Raw genomic sequence first — 18,900 nt, 5'->3', positions numbered from 1 at the left:
CTTAAGTTTTATTCACAAATTCATCGATCACGAATCATCGCCAGCAATCAACTCCCAGTGACCTATGTTCACAGCAACCAAAGTGACTTGCTCGTCGCCCAAAAAAGTCTCAGAGTCGGTGTTGTTCACGTCTGATCCCACCACCAGCACCTTGCGAAACCAGCAACATCATTTTCCGGCCCATCCAACTGGTTCAAAAGTTTCACAACTGGCAGTCGTACGAGTGAAAAATTGAGCAGCCAGTGAGTGACCCGAAATGGTCACTCTCTGATCAAAGTGACCATTTGTGACTATTTAAGAGTGGTCACACATTTGCTGCAAGACTCCAGTGTGAATGAGATTTAATACAAGATGCCCTCAGCACTAATGTTTAAGCGCAACAACACCCAAAGCTGATAATACGTGGTGTTTGACGTTTCAAAACCACCACATGATTATGAGAGACGCCATAGTGAAGGACTACAAAAATTTCAACCACCTGAGGTTCTTTAACATGCTCCCAAATCTGAGCACACTGGCCCACAGCATTTTTGCCTCCATCGAAAATTTCGCCCCCGCAGTTGGGATTCGATCCCGCAACCTGCAGGTCAGCAGCTGAATACCCTAGCCACAGGACCACCGCCGCGGGAAAACACCCAAAGCTGAAACACCCCCAACTGCCTGTATAACACCTTTCACTTACTGACAAGGCTGTCTTTTGGAGACTCTGAAGCGGTGCATGCGTGCTTTGTACATCGAGTGGAAATACAGTTACTGTTGCAGTCATATACACACAACTACAAACAGCCAGTGCAGTGACTTTCAAGCTGCCACGAGTGTCCGAAAGCCTGGCACCAATAGGTGACCAGTAAAAGAGCGAGGGATTGTGGGATGCACCGTCTGCTACCGGCTTCCGGTTCAAAAAGAGTAGACGACGGCAAACCGCTTCGCCGCAAGCCTCAGATTGTTCGGGATTCGCGCGCGCGGTCGCCCGTTTATCTTTGTCCTGATAAACCATGGTCAATTGTTCAGCTGTTGGGTGCTCCAACTCGAGCGTGCAAGGCAACCACAGGTATCAATTCCCATTTAATGAAGACAGAAAAACGAGATGGGCCGCGACTGTGAAGAGAGCCACAGCGACAGGTGGCCTTTGAGTACAGAACGTTGATGCCGTAGTGTGCGAAAACAATTTTATCACAAATACGTGTGTATTCCACATTAAAAAGCTTACGCATGAATTTGCTGCCAATATAATATTGAGAAATAAATTGTGAGAGATAAATATTGAGAAATAAATATTTGCTAGGCACATGCGCGCCTAGCAAAGATATGGGAACGAGCAGGCGACATCTACCTGCCATACGGATTAGCGCCAGCCATTGCACCCATATATATGACAAAAACGCAAAAGCTTCACTCAAGGGTAAGTTCACACGAAGTGCTGGACGAGTCCATTTGCGTTTATCTTGGTCAAACTGTGCGCCAGGACGGCACCCAAAGGAAGAAGTGCGTTAAGCAAGCGCAGGGTTTCAATTATTCAGCGCTGTCTAGGTCTGACTGTATTGTTTATGTGCCGCCGTGCCGTGCAGCTTGACCAAGATCAGTTTTCGAATAAGCACCTGCCTTTGACTAAGAAATGCATCTTATAGCGCACTGAAAGCCAGAAAAAAAATATATCTCAACGCGCTCAATAAGTGTTGCGCTTCATGCCGATCGACTGATGATGACGGCCAAAACATCGATCCCGAAATGAACTCTTAGCACACTGCTACAGCCATCCCAATCCCCTGAGATCATTAAAATAATGACTTTTTATCTGCAGTACCGTATCATACAAAGAAAACTGTTTTGCATACGGACTGGTCTGCTAGCCAAACTGACAGTATACCCCCGAGCAACCTAAAAGCATTGCAGATCATTTTAGTGCGATAAAAAAGTTTCCTGACCGTTCATGGCTTTCGTAGCTTGTCATCATCACAGTCTCGGTTGGCAAAAGAAAAACAACTTCTAGTGCACTGACATTGCACGGCGAGGTGCTTTTTTCAACGGAGCAGTACAAAAATGCGCGCGTGCCGCTGCTGACCCGTGTGGTGCGTCGAACTGGAAGCCATCGTATCCGACAGTTCTCTGCGATTGCCCATTTTACCGGTCACCTATTGAACAGATTAATACCAATGCCCACTGACCAGCTGACCCTTAGGCGAGATAAAAATTGGATCTTTTATAGCTCCACAAGAAAGCACACGGTGCTCTCGCAAGAGCATCAGCATCACCACGAGCTCAAATCGAGATAAGAAGCAGAGAACGACTACTCTTGATTTCACCACTTTGGTTCACCACTATCAAAGCTACGGAGAACGCCCCACGCTTGTGCAGTGAAACGTAGTCTTCCTTCGGCGGAAACAAAAACGAGAAAAAAGGAGCGTTGCAGCGAAAGGCGCGAAGAAACGCGTCGACGAAGCAACAGACATATGAGAGCCACGAACAGCGTCGGAGAGAAACAGCATCAAAATGAAGTTATCCACCGTAACGAGATTCTACCGATCTTCTACAGAGCAACAAATTCATGCTTCTTCAAGTTCTGGGTGCAGTTGCTTGTTTAATAGTTTTGCTGCATTTTTAAACTCATAAACTAGCCATAATAACTACAATTCATTAGGCAGACACCGTGAATATGGTGAGCACACGACATGGCACAAATGAATACATGTGGAGGGGCTAAGCGCTCTTCCTATTGGCTGAGGGGCGCATAGCCTCCACAGTGCTGAAGAGAACTTCTGAAACAGAGTATAGAAGAACAGCATTCCAACACTACTGACCATTCAAGTGCTGGCTGATAATGAAGATCTTAAGGATTCGCACAAGCACTAGGAAGCAAAGGAGAGATACCCAAGGACAAGCACCTTCATTGTATCTGTTTGCTTGCGCAAATCTGTTAAGATGAATACGTTCCAGCTAGGCCGAATGGCAGAATTCATAATGATGATAACATGCATGACAATATGTCTGTCACAGTGACGCCTTTAAAATGGATACAATATTGGGCCTTCACACAAGTTCTCCTACACGATGCAGTTTTTCCGCTAATTTTCAGCCCTCACAGAAACTAAGGAAACTGACAGGCATGCCACATAAGACGATCAAAGCTACAGTGGCCAATCACAGGGAGTACATTTTTTTTGTGACTCAGGAGAATGATGGCACAAAATATTTATGCCTTTAATACCTTGGTGGATGTAATGGTTTCTTCCAAACATCACAGTCAATAAATCAATCAATCAATTAACCAATCAATGTCTCACAAACTCTAAAAACACATGTTTAGAATACACCACTTAAGAGGCATTTAGGCTTGCCGCAAATGCTTTGGTAGAAACCTTAAAAACTTACCGTAATTACTCGAATTTAACACACACCATTTTTCCGGTTAAGCTAGTTCATAAATCGCATGCGTGTTAGAATCGAGTACAAAAAAAAAAAAAAAAAGAATACGGTCATTCTATTGCTATCGGCATTTTCGAAATGGCCGCTCTCTACGTGCCGCCCGTGCGTCAGCATGGCGCATCGGCCGTTTCTGTGTATGTGTTTCCCATGTGCGGCACTTCGTACGTGTGCTGAGGAGTTTGTCATCTTGTAGCGCATTAGCATCGACGGCATGGAAGGGCCGACTCCAAAAATTCGAGTGCACCACGATGCCGCTTTTAAAAGAAAAGTCATCGCGTGTGCAGAAACAGACGGAAATCGGGCCACATCGCGGTCGTGCGGAGTTCCCGAAACGTGCGTGCGGGACTGGCGGAAACAAAAGCAGAAGGTTGTCGACAGCAAAGCTTCACGCAAAGACTTCAGTGGACCACAGCAGGATCGGTTTCCGCAAATTGAAGAGCTGCTCGGCGAGTATGCGCTTGAGCAGCGAGCGGCACAGTGGGGCGTGATGACAGAACTGCTCTAAGGGCAGGTTATGCAGTTAGCCTTAGAAAAAGGGCTAATGCCGAGCCAGTTTAAAGCGAGCCGGTGCTGGCTAACTAATTTTACGAAGAGGAAAGGCTTTTCTCTCCGAAGGCGAACGAGCATATGCGAAAAGTTTCCGGAGGAGTACGATGAAAAGCCTCACAGTTTTCATAGGTTCGACCTAAACTTGCGGCACAACGACTACCTGCTTGGGCAAATCGAGAATGCCGATCAGACGCCTCTTCGACATGCCTGGCACTACAACTGTCGAGAAGAAGGGGGCGAAGCAAGTTCAAGTGCTGACATCGGTCCACGGTAAAACTACAGTGACAGCGATTCTCTGTTACACGTCAGATGGGCACAAGCTTCCCCCGTACCTCATATTTAAATGGAAGACGCTCCCGAAAGGAGTTGTTTTTTTCGAGTGGTGTGATCGTGCGGGCCAGCGAGAAAAATGGGTGCGCGTCGCAATCGATGTCTTACCTTGTTTTTTTTTCGTCGTGGAAACCAGGTGCGCGTTACAATCGAGGGCGCGGTAGAATCGAGTAAATACGGTAGTTTCGATAATAGCATAGTTTGAAAAAAATTTTGATAGTTGTTCGAATTGACTCAGGGTATAAAACATGAAAGAAGTTGTAATGACTATGAACGAAAAGCTTTCTCAAGGTGCCCATCAATCATTTCATACAATATCACAGTGGTGGAATAGTTAAACAAAAATGCTTAATCAACAACAACAGCCGCTTCTTTCTTTCTCAAGCCTGGATCACAGAGACAAAAAGAAAGGTGTGGTCAAGCACTTACAACAGTGTCAAGGTAGTCTTCCTCCTTGAACACAAAAAGCTCGCGCTCTTCTTCGGGCACTCGTCTCGGCATGAACTTCTCTTCCTCGCAGATGCGCTCAACAAACTTCCAGTCTATTGTTGTGGAGCCTGGCTGGTCGTCGGTTGGCTTCACTGCAAGCGACGTTGAAGAGAGCAGTGACTTCGCTCGAATTCATCACAGAGTGCATTGCGTTCTGACAACAGATATTTTGATTTTTTGGGCCGATTGTTTGACTCAAAAGTATGCTATTTAGTTGTACTGTTTTACAGACAGTTTCTTCGACGTCAACATATGCCATATTGTTGTACTCATGAAGGACTGTTTGTTAAACAACAACGCATTCAGCTCCAAGGTTTTAAGCATGCCTTGTGTGTATGACATGGTGTTTTAGCAACAACTTTCCACATAAGAAACTGTTCTAGCTTCTCCTTGAAGCTACTTACTGACACGAACAGATGGTTTGCGAATGGTAACACTTTGTTGACTTGTCCCAGGACGTGACCTCTGCTTTTGCAACTGGCTCACAGACTTAGCCTGCTTTGTTTGCTCTGACGAGGTCGGCAGCGTCATGTCCTTGCAGTTCTGTTGCGTGGTGTTCAAACCGATGCAGCGCTGTGCACTAGCTGCCTCACACACAATAGGCTTGTCTTTTATTTCACATTGCCATTTGCACCCGCTTCACTAACTGTGCACTATACTTTGGAACGGTAATGTCTCAGCTGAGTAATAGATTCTACAGTATAGATCAATTTGCATCTGCTTCAATAACTGCGTACTATACTTTGGGAGAGTCTCTCCACAGCCACATACATTCTACAGTATAGACCACTTATAACATAGGTCATAGGAGTCGTGAATATCCGCACTATAAGAGGTACCGCGCTATAACCAAAACAACTTCTTTTAAGGGCCGCAATTACGCAAAACGTTTTGAGCAAGCAGCCTCGCATGTCCAAGAATTGAAGCATGCTATGCGTGATGATTACAACCTTTTAAATTTCCGAATGTTAACAAAATTACAGCCAGCAAACGGTCGAGAGTGAGGTGCGACCGGACGGTAGAGTGTGGCGTAGAGAGGAGAGAGAGCGGACGGCGAGAGAAGCGGCGAAACACTGGACCTACCCACTCCTACACTCTCTCGCACCCCATACTTCCGTTGCTAGGGGCGAGGATAAGTGCACACGCCCGCAGCTGTAGCAATGGGCGAGGAAGTAAGAGCAAGAAGATCACAACTGCCAGCGCGTGGACGCTGCTGCCGGATGCCTGACATAGCCCGACTAAGAAATGCATTCACATTTAAAACAGCATGCGCGATACGAAGTTCGCGTTCAACCCCAACGAAAACCCGCCAAGCTTACGTAAGACAGCACACAGGCAGCAAAGGCGAAAGCTCGCGACACTAAGCCGCAAAAGGTTTACAACTTACGTACGAGGTAGCAAATGCGGTATCTGTAGCAAGCCCAATAACAACGATGCTTTTCCCCAAGGGAAACAGTTAGGCGCAGATGATAATGAAGGGATTGCATGTGCTTGGTGCAAAGGCTTATCTGTCGTTGAGGCAGCCACCCTCCTCCCTTACTTGGGCAGCCCGCGCAGCATGCTGCAGTCTTTTTTTCTCATTTCTTTTCCTTCCTTCTGCCCTTTGTTTGTTCTCACAACACCCCCTTTTTCTCCGTAATGAGCTCATTGCTCGCTCCTCTGCAGCGCATCCAGCGTGCCTCCTTTCAGACGCACTCTCGCTACCGGAATTGTCGTGAAGCTTTTACGGCAACCGGATCATAACCGGTCCCTCATCAATAAGCGGTATGCGTAAACAAGGGGTTTTATGGGAGAATGAACGGGAGTTGGAAAAGGCCGCATTGTGACCGGTTCTGCACTATAAGCGGTAACGTCGTAAATGGTACACACTGTACATTCCTTCGAGCTTCCGACAAAGCTGGTGCTTAAGCGAAGCATTTGTCTGCACTGTCTTACGAGACCGAATTCACCTGCGGCCTCATCATCCAGTGAAGTTGATTGTCAAATCAATGGCGCATAATATAACTATGAAACTTTGCAAGCTTTTATGAGTCAGAACAGTGATAAAATTACGAGGCATGCCGCAGTAGGAGATTCCGGATTAACAACTACCATGCAGTGTTCAACAAGCAAGACATTAAATTTAAGTACAGGAGTATTTTATAGTGATGTGTAAATTGTAAATGTTAGATTCGGAGGAAACAGTGATTTGTTAAAATAACTTCAAATTGAATAGTTTGAATAGTATATGTATCATGCAATGTAAAGAAAATTTAGCATATTTATCATGAGCCAACTAGCCTGCACAATACGTTTTAAAATTGTGACAAGGCAGGTGCAAATGTCATTCTCTTTGGCTCGAAGTGAAGTGGAAGCTAATTTGAATAGCAGAGAGATCTGGATTTCAGTAAAATCCTAGTGATAATCGGTAAAATACATTACATTTTAAGAAATAAGGACATACAACAAACTTTAAAGTTGAAAAAGTATTAATCGATGTGAGGGCAATACGTTCATTTAACATTAAAATGCGACTTTATGGCAGTGCTGATATTCCCTGAAAAGTTGGTTTCATAGCATAACACCCCAACGCTGCGGTGAAACCAGCTTTTATGGAAAGAAAGCAGGGGGAATTACATGCAGTTTAGTACCCATATGCCTACTTATATGTTCCTTTCAAATACTTTCAAACTTCATATCATTTAGGTTTGAGTTGGAGTGAATACGAACACTTTACACTCATTCAAATTTTCAAAGTGCTCGACTTGAATATGTGCCGATCCCTAGTGCTTTCGTATTTTCTTCCTGTTGAAATGCAACTGTCGCGTCCAGGTATCAAGCTCACACTTGTGCGTAGCAGAGCAATGTCTTGGCCACTTCGCCACCACGATGCTTCAAATACACGCAATCAGCTAGCTCCTCACCTGCATTGATTGGCACCACCAGGAATGAGCAGGCATCGCCGTCGGGGTTGAAGGTCATCGGATACTTCTCGAGCCGCAGCACGTTCGTGAACGTGTACCGGTGGAAGGTCGTGAGGTCCCGAACCTGGTTCGACGTCAGCTGGCCAATGTCCGAGCTCACATGTTCCAGCTCGACCGTCACCTCTCCTGAGCGTGTGAATACTGGGAAGCTGCAGATCTGCCAAATGCGGGGGGCGGGGAGGGGGGGAGATGTGTACTTTCAAATAAGCCCTGTACTTTTGCACAAACAACCCACCCCCGAATCAAATTAGAAGAAAGTGCTAAGCACTATTGTTATGGCCACTAACGATACATTCATTGCTGTGCCATGGTTAACAATACCTGCACAATGCTAATCAGATTGCACAGATAATTAATGTTACGCAGATTCATGCACTGCAATGCAGACCAGCAATTTTATCTGCACTGATTATAGTTCGATTCAAACTATCGGTAACAGAATGCACCAAGTGGCTTCCAGCGGTAACTAGTGGTTTAATACGTGTTTATGGATTTTCTTTAGCCTTCTTTCATCTTTCTTAGCATGTGACCAATGTCTCCTATAAAAATCATGCCTGGAACGTGAGCCGCGAACGTGCCACCCCCTACCCTTGAATTTTACCCTCCTCCTCCGGTACGTAGAGCGCCTCTGGTGGCCGGCCCCTGCGATCACAGCAGTGCTCTCACAGTTACTTCCGAGCAGCCGTGATGTCACGTGACAGAGTGCTACGGTAATGACTGAGTGGTGCGGAGGCGAACAGTCTCACGCAGCGGCCGGTCGCAACATGCGGCAGGAGGCATGGCCTCCGAGATTGTGTGCTGGCAGGAAGCTCCAATTGAGAAGAGAGCGACGTTCCAGGCATATTCTTTCTAGGAGGCATTGATGTGACATACTTATTTGCATGTGTACTTGAAAAGAACAGCACCCTTCTATCAACACGCTGAATGAAAAATTACAAACAAACGAAAAAAATTCGTGCAGCTTGGACAAAGTCGAGCAAGGCTGGGCCCCAGCAGAGCTGCTGGGCACCTGGCTGGTCTAGGCTTTTACCCTCTGGTTTCTCTCTTTCCCCTTAGTATACTACAGTCGAGCCCACTTATAACGAATCTTAGCCTGACGCAGCATTCGTTCGCTGTATCTCGAAGTTCGTAGTAAATGAAACACAGCTTTTAAAAAATTCGCGAGTGAGAACACAATTCTTTTTTGCCAAAAAAGCCCGTGATGCACGTGTTTCGAAGAGCAGAAGTGATAAGAACGGTCTGGAGTTTATTCAAACGGCAGCGTGCTCTTTGCCGAGGCCTGTGACATAAGCAGCAGAGGCACTGGCTCCAAAGTTTCGTTGTTCTCGCAATCCGATTCCTCCAAATCACTCTCGCCGCGTAATTAATTCCCAATGCCCTAATCCATGCACGGTTCCGCAGTGTCGGCATCATCATCGGCCGTAATTAAAACATCGCAACACATGTCCCACCCGCTCTCCCAGGTCGGAGTCGACGACGCGCTGCTACAAATCGCCGCCGCAGCGGTCCTGTTCGGAAGCTTCAGGCTCGGCATCGAGCCCGACGTCGACGAAGTTGGCCCCTCGCAAAAAACAGTATTCCGTGCATGTAACCGTCACCGCCGCCACGAAATATTGGCCATCTCCACAGATGAATACCGAGACGCCCGAAGCGGCAAGTTGGCTGTCATGTGGTTAACAGCTATAAGCAAGCCCTCCGCAACGCGTGGATTACGCTCAAGCCAAGCGGTCACACTTTCGACGTTTTGTTGAGCGACAGAAAAAAGCCTTGTACAGGGCCTTCCTTCCGCCCTCCTGACCACACACGCACATGGAGAGAGAGTGACCACACACATGCCAGAACGCATGTACAGCTCTGGGCCCATTTCTAGTAGGAAAACAAAACTTTTGAATTCGAACCAGTGTGGCTGGTGTCGCGGAGCTGTGGAAATGGGAGAAAGAGTTCTGATCAAGAGAGAAGAGCAGATGTGCGAGAAAAGGGCAAGGAGTTGCGATAAAGTGAAGAGGGGGGAGGATACGGTGGGAGACGACCTTGAAAACCAAAACACGCGGGAAGGAGGCAGGTCGAGTAGCTTGATTGAAAGGTCCGCGAAACGCGCAACTCGCGCGTAGAAAAACGAGATCTAAGCAAGGCCGCCTGGATTGGCGCGCGTGGTGGTGTTCAAGGAATTGGCGGCCATGGTCAAAGAATCCTTTTGTTGCACTGGCAAGTTTGCGTGGCCTCACCGACTTCCATATTTCGCGAATCGTTCCGCGCTAATTAACAGCTGATTTACGCTTCCACGCATGTGCAGAAGGCATATGAGCCGAGCGCGAAGTGAGCGAGAACGGGTCCTAAACACGAAACGAATCCCAAATTATCAGTGTGGGTGGGGTAGCGTACGCACGTGCATTAAAATGATACGATAAGACAAGACGCAGACGATCAGATACAGACGATGTTGGCAAATGGTCTGGTCCCTGCAGGCCGGCGACGTCAACGACAGTACCAGCTATCGAAAACAGGGGAGATGGCCGACTGGTCTTCGAAGGATGGGTGGCAGTGTGAAAACACGGGCCGCGTCTGGCGATGAGGGTTGCTCAGAGTAGCGGGGGGACGAAGGACTGAAGGGTGCGTAACAAAAAGAGGCAACTAGATGGGTGCACACAGGCAGGGTTGATGTTTAACAATGGGCTCTTCGCCGATGCCTGATCGGTGGTCGAAGTGGTTTCCCAGGAAGCTGGTGCCCACTCACTACGCTGTAACCGATCGGCGGCGCTCGGAGACGTTCGTTGTAAGTGCGATTTTGTGTCATTCAAACAATGTATATTTTCACGGTCACGTGGATATTGTTTGTTTTAAGTGAAAGTTCGTTTTAAGTGGGGCCGTTATATGTGAGCTCGACTGTATACCGTATATGGCTAAGCTTGCCCTCTCTTTTTGCTATCTTTTCGTGTGCCTGTTTCTTTCTATATCTTTCACTGTCTATTTCTTTATTTTTTGTTTGCCTTTTTATATTTCTATTTTTCTCCACTTGTCTCTCTCTCTTTCCTACCGTGTCTTTCTTTATGTAGTTCTCTCGCCTTCTAGAAATATTTTCTTGCTTTCTTCTCTTCCTTTCTATTTCTCCATTTCTTTCTATGCCTTCTTCTATACTTGTATTCCCCTCCTCCTCACACCTCTCACTTCCATTTCCCACCACCTTGTTATACTACACTATGCATGGCTCTGCTAGAGTGCCTGGGTGACCGAGTGGTTATAACGCTTGCCTTTTGATCGCGCGTACATGGGTTCGAAACTCACCTCGCAGAGAAACATTATCGCCAAAAGTTTCTTCCCACCCCTCTTTTTCCTTTTCGTTTCTATCTCTTTCTCTCTGTACTATTTCTCTTGCCCATCAGAGTTATTGCATCCCACGCGGGACAAAATGGCACATATGTTCTGACAGCAAAGCAGAATAGGAAGAAGGTGAAAGTGAAAAGGGGATAAAGAAAGCGTGCGCCAGATCACGATTAGTATAATTTTCTTTTTACAACACAAGGAAAGCCCTGAGCATAACAGCTCAGCTTTAAAGACTGCAAATAACACACTGCTGGACCCTTTTCGATTCTGATGAAGCTCAGAGGAGTCAGGCAACTCAAAGCAGGTGCCACAAGACTTTGCTACAGGTACAGTCGAGCCCACATATAACGGCCCCACTTAAAACGAACAATATCCGCATGACCGTCAAAATATACATTGGTTCAATGGCACATCGCACTTACAATGAATGTCTCTGAGCGCCGCTGATCGGTTACAGCGAACGAAGTCAGTGCTCTGCTGACTTACCGGGAAACCAATTTCGACCACCGATCAGGCATCGGCGAGGTGCCCTATTGTTAAACGCCAACCCTGCCTCCACGCCCCTCTAGCTGCCGCTCTCCCCGATTGCTTTTTGTTACGCACCCCTCCGTCCTTTGTCCCCCCCGCTACCCTGGGTACCCCGCATCGCCAGACGACGCCTGTGTTTTCACACTGCCACCGATCTTTCGAAGACCGGTCGGCCACGTACGCTGTTTTTGATCGCTGGTACTGTTGTTGGCGTCGCCAGCCTAGAGTGACCAGACCATTTGCCAACCTTGTCGGCCCCCAATTATATCCGATAGTCTGCGTCTAGTGCATGCGCGTACGCTACTCCACCGACTCTAATAATTTGCGATTCGTTTCGTGCTTAGGACTTGTTCTCGCTCACTTCGCACTCGGCTCAGCATGCCTTCCGTGCGCGTGCGGAAGCGCGAAAACGGCTGTTAATTTGCGCGGAATGAATGGCGAAATATCAAAGTTTGTGAGGCCACGCAAACCCGCTGGCGCAACAAGACGATTTTTTTATCACGGCCGCCAATTCTTCAAACACCGCCACACGCACCAAACGAGGCGGGCATGCTTTGACTTCTTCGTGCGCTGGCACTCTTTTCAAGTTTTTGTACGCACGAGTCTCACGGACCTTTCAAGCAAGCTACCCAACCTGCCTTCTTCCCGTGTGTTTTGGTTTTCAAGGTCGCCAGCCCGCCGCATCCTCCCCTCTCTTTATCGCACGGAGGGAGGAATCTTTCATTCCCCCGTGCTTTATCGCAACTCCTTGCCCTTCTCTCAAAAGTCTGCTCTCCTCTTTTGATCACAACCCCTTCGCCCGTCTCCACTGCTCTGAGACGCCTGCCACGCTGGCTCGAATAAGTTTCGTTTTCCAACTGGAAACGCGCCCAGAGCTGTTCCACGCGTGTGCGCGTCTTGCTCACTCTTGGTGTGTGTGCGTGTGTGTGTGGTCATGATGGCCGACGGGAGGACTAGCACGCTTTTTCGTGCCGCTCAACAAAACGTCGAAAGTGTGACCGCTTCGCTTGAGCGTAATCCGCGTGTTAGGTGCCGTGTTGCGGAGCGCTTGCTCATAGCTGTTGGCTACCTGGCAGCCAACTTGCCGCTTCAGGCGTCCTGGTATGGTGAATATTTCGTGGGCGGTGGTGACGGCTACATGTGCGCGAAACTATTTTCGCGAGGCCGACTTCGTCGATTGTCGGGCCCGATGACGAGCCTGAAGCTTCCGAACAGGACCACTGCGGCGGCGATTTGTATCAGCGCGTCGTCGACTCCGACCTGTGAGAGCGGATGGGACATGTGTTGCGATGTTTTAATTACAGCCGATGATGATGCCGACACTGCGAAACCGTGCACGGATTGGGGCATTGTGAATGAAGTACGTGGCGAGAGCGATTTGGAGGAATCGGATTGCAAGAACGACGAAACTTGGGAGTCATTGCCTCATGCAGCTTATGCCACGGGCCTCGGCGAACGAGCACCCTGCCATTTTAAATGAACTCGAGACCGCCCTTATCGTTTCTGCTATTCGAAACACGTGCATCATGGACTTTTTGAGGCATAAAAAGTTTGTGTTCTCACTCGCAACTTTTTTTAAAAGCTGTGTTTCATTTACTACGAACTTTGGGATACAGCCAATGGATGCCGCGTCACGCTCAGGTTCGTTATAAGCGGGCTCGACTGTATTCCAAGAGTAAGTGACAATCAGAAGAACTAAATGAGAAAAAAACTTCAGGGGAAGCTAAATGTAACAAAAAAAATTCTTGAAGACTATGTGTCGCTAGTTGTCCTTTTGGCAAGCCGTTTTGTTTTCTTCAAGGCAGCGTTTGCTTAGAAGACAGACCACTTGTCAAAAGCCGACCCCAGCGACACCCCGAGTCTAAAAAATGTTTCAAGTCTCGCAATCTAGACGTACGAGTGGGATCCGCCTGGAGGTGACGAGTCCGAAGCCACGGGCGGTGTCGGCCGGGTCGTGGATCTTGCGGCCGCGCGTGTTCTGCTCCTCGGGGATCGGGCAGGTGAGCTTCATGGTGAAGGCGTAGAGGTGGAACTCATCGCTCTCGCACACTCGCTTGCCTTTCAGCACCTCGGACACCTAGCGTGGCAGGAACAACGTACCCAATGTAGCGCACTTATGAAAAACAGTGTGCCAAATAGTTAAACATGATAGAATTCCGTTGTGCCAAACTAAAAAAACACAGTGAGAAAAAGACACATACAAAACATATCAGTGTGAAAATAGTCTATCACACTGCAGTGTTCTATGCGTGTCTTTTCACACCGTCTCCAGTACTATTAGCAGTCTTGTGCAAAGAGGGTTAACCAATATGATGATTTGACAGCTAGGGCTCCGCTCTCCAAGTTTAAGGTTGCGCAAGGGCTTTCATCCCTACAAGGACGCTGGAAGTTACACGAACAGGGATAACTAGCAAAGGCAAATTATGCAAAAGATACACCTGTCATGACTCGGAGTGTGTGTATCACAAAACACAACAGCTTTCTCCAGGGGTGATTGCAATACGCATGCGTTAGTATTGCTACAGTGTTCCGTATTTACTCAACTCTAGGCCGACCCCGATACTAAGCATACCCCCCCAAGAGTCCACGATGGCACTGAAACACCTCCGTAACAGTCTATATACCAATAGCATCAATCTGTTGTGCGATAAAACATCTGCTGAATGACAGCCCTTGAAGTAGCGCCACTACGACTTCCTTCATGAAGAGAGAGCGTCTAAGAAAGTGACAGCTTCCCGCCCCTATTATCAACTCTACCTGCCCCGCACAAATGCACAATTTGGCTAAGCGCGTCTACATTATACACTATGCATATTCTTTTTTTCCAAGCACGAGGGGTGGTCAGGACAATTTTTAAGAAACATTTATGCAAGCAGCAATACATTCAACTCAATTCCTTGACTGGGAGGGTTAAGAACCTTTAGTCATGACTTGACTTGGCCATGGCTTGATGAGAAAACATAACCTATGAATAGCAGACACTCCTAAGAGCATCTCAGGTAAATTGCGTATCACAAGTGGAACGCAACATTGTCGTTTTCTCAGGCACCCCCCTCAAGTACAGAGGTCTGAGTGGCACTCTCATCGGAACTGCTGGCACCGCCTATGTGACATCAAACAGCAGATGGCACACTATCGGCCAGTAGCCAACATAAATAAAGAACAACGCATGGATCAGATGCGCTTCTCTCCTCGGGGTGCCATCACGTGCCAATGCACAGCTACACGGTCAGCCAGCATTCTCACTCACTCACAGAAATTGCAACAGAAGAGCAGCACTCAAATTTCATCATGCGCTCAAGGTCATGACAAGCTCTGAGGTAACTTATTTCATCCTAATCCTCCTGTTCAATCACTATCGGCTAGAACCCCTTCACGAGACCTGAAAACGCAATGCAGGTGCCGACCTTCTTGTCATAGTACTGCCGTCGTTTTGTGGTTCCGGGTCGTGGACCGCCAGGCTGGATGTCTTCCTCGGGAAAGCGGCCAGCCGACCCTTGGTCCAGAGCCATTCGCATCGCCTCCTTGCCTTGTGGAACCAGGTTGTCGTCGAGTTCACCTGCACCGGGTTGTTTGTTAGCAACAATTAGTGAATAAAACTTATTCGGTATTTCTCAGCAACATGCAACGGCTAAAGGTGGTCGAAACCAAACGAAGCACATCCGATCACACTGAATGAGACAGCACAGCTCACCCATTTTGTGCAGCTCTTCGCACGTCCTGAGCGCCGCTGCCTGCTTCGCCAGAAGCTTGCTTGGCATTGGGTCCCCCTGTCAGTTCAACAAACAAAGGTCTGCTGCACGACAAACAGGCTTGGCCTTGCTGGCTTTTAGCACAAGTTTCTAATGCCTGAGCATGTAGAAATGTCGTGACGAATGAATTAGCATGAGAAAAGCATGCACGAGTTGTATGTCCCCAACAGCAGCGACCCCTAGTGCAAGAAATGAAAGAAAATGAAAAAAAAAAAAGCAAGCAAAACGTCAGAAATCGATATATATAAGTAAAAAAAAGGATGTTTGTCCATCGGACTAGAACAAGCAATATTTAACACAGAACCGCAAGGCTATGCATTTATGAAACAAATATAACACACAAATGTTCGCACATAAACTGGTGCAATGGCAAAATTATTTGAAAAAGAACAAAAAATGCTCCGAGACCTTTTTTGTTGAGTGGAAGAACAGCACTATGTACTGACCACAGCTATAAACAAAAACAGAGGGTCAATAGTGAAAAGTTAGCTTATTTTTAAACAAAGTAGTATTTCACACAATCGTTTAGCTGCCTCCTAACAAAATAGACACGTAAATATAAGTTCACTGCAATGTTTTGCTGGACTGGAAGTCATGCGGTGCCCTCGTTACCTTGAATGAATCAAAAAGAAATAAAATATTGTTAGAACAGAACACAGTACTGTATGTACTCAATTGTTATGTGGGCGGTGTTTTTTCATTGTGTCCAAGGATAAAAGTAAAACCCCAAAAGGAGGGTCAGCTTTTTGTTGCGTCCAGAAAAAAATAATAAGGCCTCCAAAGTAACAAAAGGGCAGCAGGGACATGAAAAAGAGCACCAATTTTTCATACAATGTTTCAAAAAGCGGTATTTCGCACCAACCCACACGATGTGTTGACCTTTGTGTTCACGTGTTACCCATCTCCCGAGTGAGATCGCTCGCTCTAAACTGCATCAGTCAAACACCGACCATCATGAGGCGATTGCAATCAGTGACAGATGAAATCAGTGACTCCAATTCAAAAGGGCAGCCGCGATGAGAGCCACAGACACCATGTGGGTCGTGCTTGCACCTGAAAAGGAGCTCCTGCTGGACATGCGACTCGTAGATGGTCGCCTTCACTCACATCGAGGCTTCGAGCAGCAGCTGATTTCTACAGCTCTCAAAATAACTCTTCAAACGGCTGTCATACTGAGAGCGACACGTTCGCATCACAGGGGGAGTCGAAGGAAAGTCAAAACACCCGAAGGCAACCAAAGCCACCGAGACCACTGCACATGTTGCCAACATGAATCGTGCAATGACCAATGCCGTAGTCCATCTAGAACTCGGTACATCTATGCAGCTTTACAAGAACTTCAATTCCGATATTTCATAGTAACGAGAGGGTCGACTTCAGGCACCAAGAACCTTGAAAAAAAAAAAACTTGCACTACATACGAGTAAATGTTGTGCATATGCTATAGTGATGCGAGGCATGCGTCCAACGGGATGTCACGGCCAGAAACACCCGACAGCTAAAGGGCTCATGAGATAAGTTTAAACTCCGTTTATATTATCGTCATTATTTCCCGTTTTATAAAAATTTCCTCGCTGGTGACCTAGCATATTGATGAATCAGTGCACTCTTTGATGTCTGTGTCTTCTCTTTTCAGTTTGCCACCAATCACTAGAAGGCAACGGGTATGCTGCACCCTGGACTCACCACGATGCATCGCCTCAGGGGAGAATTGATGGGCAGCCGCAGCGAACAGCTGTACAGGGTCTCTTCCGAGCCTTCCGTCTCGACCTCCGCCATGCTGCTGATGGGCGTTAACCTCGTGAACGTGTCGCTAGGCAGCTTGGCGCAGTATCTGGAGAAGAACCGAAAAAAAAACACCGGAGGCTCTTCAAGCAATATGGCGAAACCGTGGAATTTCAAGACATAGTCAAATTCCTTTATGAGAGACAGTGATGTAGCAGGCAACAGGGTAAAAGAAACACCAGAGCGCCCACATCAAAACAGGGATCGACAAGAAAATGCATATGAGGTGTCTTGCTTATAGGAGACACCTCATATAAATGACAAGAATTGCTCCTGGTGCAGGTCTCTTACAAAGGGGTTCAGCTGTATAACACTAGAGGGAAATTTGGCTCTTAGTGTCTATGCCCTTCAGGCGCGAATTATGATGCACTGTCTGCAGATGTGTCAAACCTGCTCGGCATGATTCCAAGACACTTAGTATTACATTACAGGGAAGTAAATGAAGGAATGTGCTGTCTTGCATGAGTTTTAGTAATTAATGTCAATTAACATGCAGTTGAGCATTTAATTATTTTGCACTCGGTCAGCTTCATTCCTTGCATAAAAATATACAATAGGAGGCCCAAAAGGCATGGCCAGTTTGTTTCTTGGCTGTACAGTCGACTCTCGCTAAACAGAACTTGAAGGGACCAAGAAAATGATGATGATGATGTGCGATGTTTTGTGGCGCAATGTCCATTTGATGGCCAAAGAGCGCCAGGTCATAAGACGAGATGTGAACAATGAATATGTTCGGTGGCTGTATAAGAGCCTTAATATTCCTCACACTACAGTGGGTAAAATATAGAAGTACAGTCGAGCCCGACTATATCGAACCCATTTATATCAAATTATTTCGTATATCGAACAATTCCTAAACACGGTAAGTTTACATTGAGAATATATAGCAAAAGTTACTGTTCTATCGAACGAAAATAGCAACGACAACTGATATATCAGACTCCATGTGCCTCAAAGTGCCCCAGCAAGTTGGCTTTCCCTCGCGGTGGCGGGGAAAACTGCCGGCGTCACCCTAGAAAAATTTGGTTAGACACGGTTGTGCCCGGGCAAACACACCCCTCCAAAAAATGATCCTGGCCCGCTCGCAGCGCTTACAGCCAATCAGAGGCCGTCGTGCTTTCTCCGAGGCGCGGAGGCGGTAGAAGTGAGCACCATTTTTTCTTTCTTTATGCTTGTGTGCCTGCTGCTGCCGATTCAGCGTGGTCTGTGGTGTTGCCTGTTGGTGCTCTGTGAACTGTATTGGCGCATTGTCATCATGGCTTGCACAAAGAGACAAAATTTGCCGTTCGCCGCGAAACTCGAAATCATCAATCGGGTTGAGCGTGGTGAAAAGAAGTCCGACGTCGCCGCCGCGTATAAAATTCAAGGAGCACCTTGAGTACTATCCTGAAGAACAAGGCAGACATCAGGGCCAAGTCGGACAAAAGGCCAGGTGCCCGTGGCACCCGACGTGTGCGCGCTGCTGTGTACGAAGATGTTGAAGCGGCCGTTTACAAGTGGTTTGTGGACGTTTAGTCGCGAAATATCCCGGTGTCCGGCCCTATGATTGAGCAGAAAGCCAAGGACCTTGCTTTCCTGCTTGGCAGGAATGAGTTCCAAGGTGGTTCAGGCTGGCTTCAGCAGTTCAAAGAACGGCACGACATCGTTGGCAAAGCTGTTACAGGTGAAAGCAGTGCGGCGGACCTGGACAGTGTAGAAAAATGGCTCGAGGAAAACTGGCGAGATATCGCAGCAAGATATAGAGCCCAAGATATCTTCAA

At 47.2% G+C, this 18,900-nt stretch overlaps 1 protein-coding gene across 1 annotated transcript in view; it reads right to left on the bottom strand.

Annotated features, from left to right (window-relative positions):
* The window catches only part of Dcr-1 (Endoribonuclease Dcr-1), a 59,118-nt gene that overhangs the window by 17,176 nt on the left and 23,042 nt on the right, over positions 1–18,900 (bottom strand). Inside the window, exons 9-14 of the mRNA XM_075866905.1 lie at positions 17,042–17,189; positions 15,298–15,373; positions 15,011–15,162; positions 13,501–13,680; positions 7,695–7,911; positions 4,732–4,883 (exon numbers count right to left, since the gene is read on the bottom strand). Of these exons, the coding sequence (XP_075723020.1) occupies positions 4,732–4,883; positions 7,695–7,911; positions 13,501–13,680; positions 15,011–15,162; positions 15,298–15,373; positions 17,042–17,189 (925 nt within the window). The remainder of the gene's footprint in view (positions 1–4,731; positions 4,884–7,694; positions 7,912–13,500; positions 13,681–15,010; positions 15,163–15,297; positions 15,374–17,041; positions 17,190–18,900) is intronic.

This window comes from Rhipicephalus microplus, chromosome 6, assembly GCF_043290135.1.
Source record: "Rhipicephalus microplus isolate Deutch F79 chromosome 6, USDA_Rmic, whole genome shotgun sequence".
In the NCBI taxonomy this organism is placed as follows: Eukaryota; Metazoa; Arthropoda; class Arachnida; order Ixodida; family Ixodidae; genus Rhipicephalus; species Rhipicephalus microplus.
This window is presented reverse-complemented; position numbering and strand designations above follow the sequence as displayed.